Below are 6,161 nucleotides of genomic sequence, written 5' to 3'. Positions count from 1 at the left end.
CGGGAGGGGCGGTCCCCCGCTCCATTCAGCAGGACGGCCCGCGCGCACAACCCCGGCGCACGCGCGCTCGGCGGGAAGGGAAGGCTGCGCAGGGCGCATGCGCGGTGCGGCCGGTGGGGCTGCCGGGAGAGCGCGGCGGGACAATTGAGTGCAGAGGCGGGACGGGCCGGCGACGGGACCGCAGGTACGGGAGCTACGGACGGGGGTCCCGGTGGAAATGACCCTGGGAAAGATCTTAAAAATTACCTAGTTCCAACCCCCCTGCCGTGGGCAGGGACATCTTTCACTAGATCAGGTTGCTCAGAGCTTCATCCAACCTGGCCTTGAGCGATGGGGCATTCACAAGTTCTCTGGGCAACCTGTTCCAGTGCCTTAACATCCTCAGAGTGAAGAATTTCTTCCTTATATTTAATATAAAGCCTCTCTGTTTCAGTTTGAAGCCATTCCTCCTTGTCCTATAACTACATGCTCTTGTAAAAATTCCTTAGAGCTTCCGATTTTTCAGTAATATTGATGTTCAAGGCGGTGCACTCTCTGCCTGCAATTTAACTGAGTAAAAGCTGATGCTGTGTCATGTCTCTGAAGTTGCCCACAGCCGCTGTTCTGCCTCTCCATCTGTGCCGGCAGTGCCTCTTCAAACACTCAAGGAGCAGCGTGTTAAGTTTGGGCCGAGATATGGGTATTGTAGCTGCCTTTAGCAGAGCTCCGTGCGCACCGTGTTGAGCTGGATGTGTAAAACTTTGAAGCATTTTTTGTATGTGTATTTCATTTTTAATGCAGCTATTAATGTATCCTTAAGGACAAAAGTACAACCGAATTCAATGCCTGACAAACCAGCTGCACCCATGAGACGGTTTGGGCTATGGTTTCATGGTGCACTGGGTTTGGCCAGGCCTGGTTGCTAATAAAAGCTAGGAGCAGTGCTTTTTGCATTGCTTGCCGCTGTTTCCCTGCAGCCAGACCTAACGGTAAGGAAAGTACAAGGTTCTCAGGTGTATCGGTGCTGTCTCTGAGGAAAGGGCGTATTTGCATGTTCATTCATTTAGTTGTAATGTGGAGCTATTCCTTGCCCTTGCTATACCTGCTCTGATCTCATCTAAAAGATCTGGCATCAGTGGTTTGTTGTACATCCACGATGTTCTATTTCTGTTGTGTAGGAGTAAAAGGACAAAATGTAAACCTTTTGGCTATTATTTTTTTAAACATGTTTTTGTTACATTTTATGAAACCTGTTATTTTAAAGACAGAGATGTATTTCTGGATGCAATATTTCATTTTAAAACCCACAAACCTGTAAGGGTCTTTGTAGTTGCAAGTAGGTAATAGTGGTAACAGTGAAGTTACTGAGTTATCAAGGGTAGTGTCTTCAAATGTCTTAGTAATTTTCAAATCTCCTAATGAGTCTGTTTTTGTGGTTTAAGACCAAATGACAGTGCAATGTCTAAATGGATTTGGAAACCAGAGCACTTTAAGCACGGATATGTGCAATTTATGAATTGCGCAGCTTTCCCGTTCCACAGAACCAGAAGTGCAGTGGGCAGGGTTAGTGTAGCACTGCAGCCATGCTATGCACAGTCCTCATGCAGAGCCATGGGGTGTCCTGTGTTGTCTTCCCAAGTGTCTCTTGTGTAGTGTAGGTTGGGTAGAGAACTTGTTCCAGGTTCACATGGCACCTGAAGCTGGCTGTTCTCAGCACTGGCACTTGCAGTCTGCTCCCCCAGAAGGTTTGACACCTTTGCAGTGTTCACAGTGACTTTTCACGCTACAGATACTCCTGTTATAAAAACCAAGCTACTCCCTTACTGCATAGGGTTAACTAAAATTCATATGGTATCACTGTTGTCAGGTAGGCCTAACTTAAGTGCACTGCTGTAGACACAGTCAGAGGCTTCTTTCCTTGTATTTTTAATAACAGCCACAGTGGAAGTGACAACAGTTGAGGCCATTTTGCCCCTAAGATTTATGTCTAATAACAGCATCACATATATACTAATTGTACTCATATTGGGGAGAGAGCAGTACTCCTGCTACCAGTGCCTGCGTGTTTGCAAACTGCTTCAGTGCAGACCTTGGCAGGAACGGTGGTTGTGCCGCAGGAAGCCACTGGAGTGCAGAGTAGCACCAAAAAAGGTGCAGAAATACACTGGCTTTTGCAGCAGGATGCAAATGTGCTTTTGAGATAGTACAGAAGTTTGATTCTGCAATCTGTATTATGGTTTGTTTTTAACCTAGTAGTTGGGGGGATCATTTAAAATAAACATGCGTAAATGGAGAATTAAACCTGTAATTGTACTGTAAGTTGTGCTTGCCTTCTTCATTTCAGCTGCTGTGTTATTCTGTTGGAGTTTTCTTCTTTTGTTTGATTCCTGTCTATTACTTTGAAGCATTAAGATTATACCTTGTTATTTTAGTGGTTGCAGAGTAAGCTTTGTTATATTAACATCGGCATATGTTTGGTTTTTGTCTTAAGGTTGTTCAGGGGAATAATGGTCTTACATTTTGAGGGAAAACATCTAATACATTCCTTCCACTGTTCAAGTGGACATAACATGGAGCAATAATATCCACTGTAATTCTGAGATAATTTTCTGCTGAATGTTAATCTTATTATGGTGAACCTGAATGACCAATGTAATTGACTGTTTAATGTAAAAGGCTGTTCCCAGGTATGAGACATACCTTCAGCATTCATTGTTCATTGTACACTAATAACGGGCTTTTCAAAATTATGTTTCAAGTGTTTAGAATAGTAAGTTTTGCTTAAAATTATTTTTCTTTTTATAAACTGGTGTAAGTTTGTTAAGTAGCCCTATACTGTGCATCTCCAGAGCATTTATTGCTATTGGAACTGCATTAGTGGCTTTTAAAATGAAAAATGAGATGTTCAGCTGCAGTATTTGCTGTAGTTGATCCTTTTTAGTACTTAAACAAAGCATTGCAACAATACTACTTTTTCTTAAATTTTATTATGCTTGTGAATGAATATTGTTATTTGAAGATCTTTTATGCTCTCTTATATTTTGAAATAGTGCTTATGTTGTCATCTATGGATATATTTTTATATTTAAAGCCTATCCTGACTATAGTTGTCTTTATCTGCTTCTTTCCTTCCTGTCCACCCTCCAGAGCAGTACAGGTAAATATGAGGCGATCTGCAGCTCCAAGTCAAGTCCTAGGAAATGCAGGCAAAAAGCCAAGGTTTATACCACCAGGGAAGTGTATTCCTGTTTGTCTCAAGAATGAAACTAAGGAGATGGACCAAGAAATGAAGTTAAAGGAGGTAAACCAAACAGTGCACTAAAAAGTATTTTGTACAGTATTGTGATTAAAAGATAACATCTGAGCTCACCACAAACAATCTCTGGTTTAATAATATATTCAGAAAAAATTTTGATAGCTTTGCTCTCAGTACCTTTGATCTTGCTTCTCAGGTTAGGTTTCTCTAACTGTGGAGTGGTTGCAGAAAAATGTTTTTCAAATAAATAAAATTAATCAGTATTGAGCCCAAATGCTATTCTCAAGTGTAAAGGAGGTGGGGATTGCATCTTGGCATGGGCTTTATTGGATTTTATTTTTTGTAAAAGCAGTTAAGAACTCAGGATACTTGTACTAAAGTCTCAGTCTGTTGGGTTGCAGTTCTGCTGCAAAGGAACTTTCTCTGAAACCTTTGACACAGAAAAGCATCACAATTTTTATTTATCTACAGAAGACTTGTATTAAATTAAATTCATAAACTGTTTACATAGGTGTTTGGTATTGTGTGCGCATACTTTTTGTTGTGATGCACACAGTTTTGTAGAGATGTATATATTTATGTAGCAAGTTTGATAATGACAATTAGTATGTCTTGAGATCCCTTCTTGTTGCTCTTTTCTCTATTTCTCTTCACCTGCATGAAGAAAATGCTATTGTGAACTTATTTCTCTTTTGCAGATAGATGAGAAAGAGGGAGATGCTTCATTGCTTTCTAAAGTAAACATCCAGAATCAAAATGAAAATTTTACACAGTCTTTGGAATCAACTGGAAAAGTAAAGACAAAAGCATGTTTCAGTGTTGACAAGTGTAGCAAGGCAGAAATGAAAATGCTAAATGTGCCCAAAGCTGGTAAGATGCTCTTTCTTTTTTACTACCATGTATGATAAGAGAATTTTAAAGCTTATGAATGATAGGCTGCATATACTAAACTTTTGTGAAGTACTATTACAAGGGCTGTGTAATGGTGGCATTATTTGGTGTTCTACTGGATAGAGTAAAAGAAACAAGTGTTAAATGACTTTTTTAATACAAAAGGAAAGAACCAAGGTGTTTTGGAAGCCAGTTGATAGTGTTGCTATTCAGGTTTGTGTCTTCCAGAAGAGCCTTATAGCCAACTCACTCTAATCTACAGTTGAAGGCAATACAAGAATTATGATACCTTAAATAGTAGGAAAGTGTTGTAATTTGGAAACCTTGATGACCTCATACAGAAAAGGCTAACCATTTTGAATGAATTCAGGTTTTTTTCAGAATTCATGAGGATTTCTTTTCTTCAGTGTCTCCAGTGGGCACTTAAGGCTCAAGCCAACTTTAGCCACAGTGCAGAACTGGCTTTGCTCATTTGTGGGTGTGCACTTCATCAGCTGTGCCCTGGTAATAAATGCCTCCAAAAAACCAGGGTAGTAAGCACTGCAAAGACATTGAAGTGTCTGAACTGTAGCAAGTGCACTTGGATGGGTCTGAACAACATTGTGGGGTTGAGTGTCTTCATTTCCCAGTCCTGGTGTGCCCTGACTACAGATACAGCACAGTTCTGTGTTGTATGAATCCAAGTGTATGACCTCAGGAGCCAAGTAGATCTTGGAAGCCTTGCACTTGAACTGGGTTACTAACATTGATGGATGAAAATTGCTCCTTTTGGAGCCAGCTCAGGCATTCTAAATACCTGTCTTACAGTTATTTCACTGTTGTTTCCTCATAATTAATTACACTGATAACGATGGTTTAAGGTTCATGTTATTAATAATACTTTGTGTAGTGAGTGAAGTTTTAAAAGAGCATTTCAGGGCCACTTACCACCTTGAATTGTTGGAAGGCTTTAACAAAGTCATATTTTATTTTATTATAAGACATCTTAAATCTTGAAGCCTGATTGAAGAAAAACTGATACAGCTCTGTGTCCCCAGGTCCAGCCAATAGTGAGGCTAATTTCCAAAAGGGAATTATTCCCAATAGGCTTACGTATGTCCTATACACACATACACATGACTGGTAACATAGGCCACCACAGACAGGGAACACAGCACTCAGGCAAGCAAAAGCAGTGCCTGTGGACACATCCTGTTCCCTTCTCTGGCTGCTTGGGGTGAAAGCCTGTTTGCGGAAAAACAAATGATTACACTTGTATCTAGATGTAAATTTACATCTAGATACACTGTATCTAGATGTAAATACATATGCACACAGAGACTTCAGATCCCTCCAGTAACTGACCTTGTGCACTCAGTCTGTTCAGTAGCTGGCTCCTTGATTTGCTGGACATCCCAGCTGTGGGCACGTGAGTCACAGAGGCCCACAGCTCCCACTCCAGTTGCTGGTTTGCAGATTTGCACTCCCACAGGTACAAGAATGCTACAGGCCCTGCCAGGAACTTGTCTTAGCCACTTGGTCTACTTAGTGGTGGGCTCCTGGCTTCAGTGATCTCCTAGTTGCCTTGTGCCCAAAAGATGCACATGTACAAACACATCTGCCTGGTAACTGAACTTACCAGGAGCCAACCCCCAAGGTTGTTGCAGTGGGGATCCTGCAACATACATATACCAAACCAGGAGTCCGTGGAAAGGAAATATATATGGACAGATTCTTGCTAGCTGTTTCAGAGATGTTTATTTCTCCAGCCGCATGGCCGGGGCTCTGCCCAGGAACTGTTCCAGTCACGGGACCAAGGGTCCTTCTGCCCGCACAGGGAACACAAACCAACCAATGGGAGCGAGGCTGAGCAGGGGCAGGGAAACCCCGAGTCTGTGCCCTCAGGGCCCCTCTCCCAGGGCTCCATGGCAGGGGAGGAAACCCCAACACAGGGTGTCCTGGTCTCTCGAGTGACTTGCATGGATTTCTTGGTCCCTTCAGTAGCCAACTCTCAGACCCTCTGGTCTCCCCAGTATCTGGCCCAGACTCATGGCTG

General features: G+C 42.1%; 1 protein-coding gene across 1 annotated transcript in view; it reads left to right on the top strand.

Annotated features, from left to right (window-relative positions):
• The first annotated feature begins 83 nt into the window (after positions 1-83).
• Positions 84-6,161, top strand: part of RAD54B (RAD54 homolog B) — a 64,711-nt gene continuing 58,633 nt past the window's right edge. Inside the window, exons 1-3 of the mRNA XM_048286540.1 lie at positions 84-184; positions 3,127-3,280; positions 3,934-4,105. Of these exons, the coding sequence (XP_048142497.1) occupies positions 3,143-3,280; positions 3,934-4,105 (310 nt within the window). The 5' untranslated portion in view covers positions 84-184; positions 3,127-3,142. The remainder of the gene's footprint in view (positions 185-3,126; positions 3,281-3,933; positions 4,106-6,161) is intronic.

The sequence above is a fragment of the Corvus hawaiiensis genome, chromosome 26 (genome assembly GCF_020740725.1).
Source record: "Corvus hawaiiensis isolate bCorHaw1 chromosome 26, bCorHaw1.pri.cur, whole genome shotgun sequence".
NCBI lineage: Eukaryota > Metazoa > Chordata > Aves > Passeriformes > Corvidae > Corvus > Corvus hawaiiensis.
The sequence above is the reverse complement of the archived record's forward strand: the minus strand, read 5'-3'. Positions and strand labels throughout refer to the sequence as shown.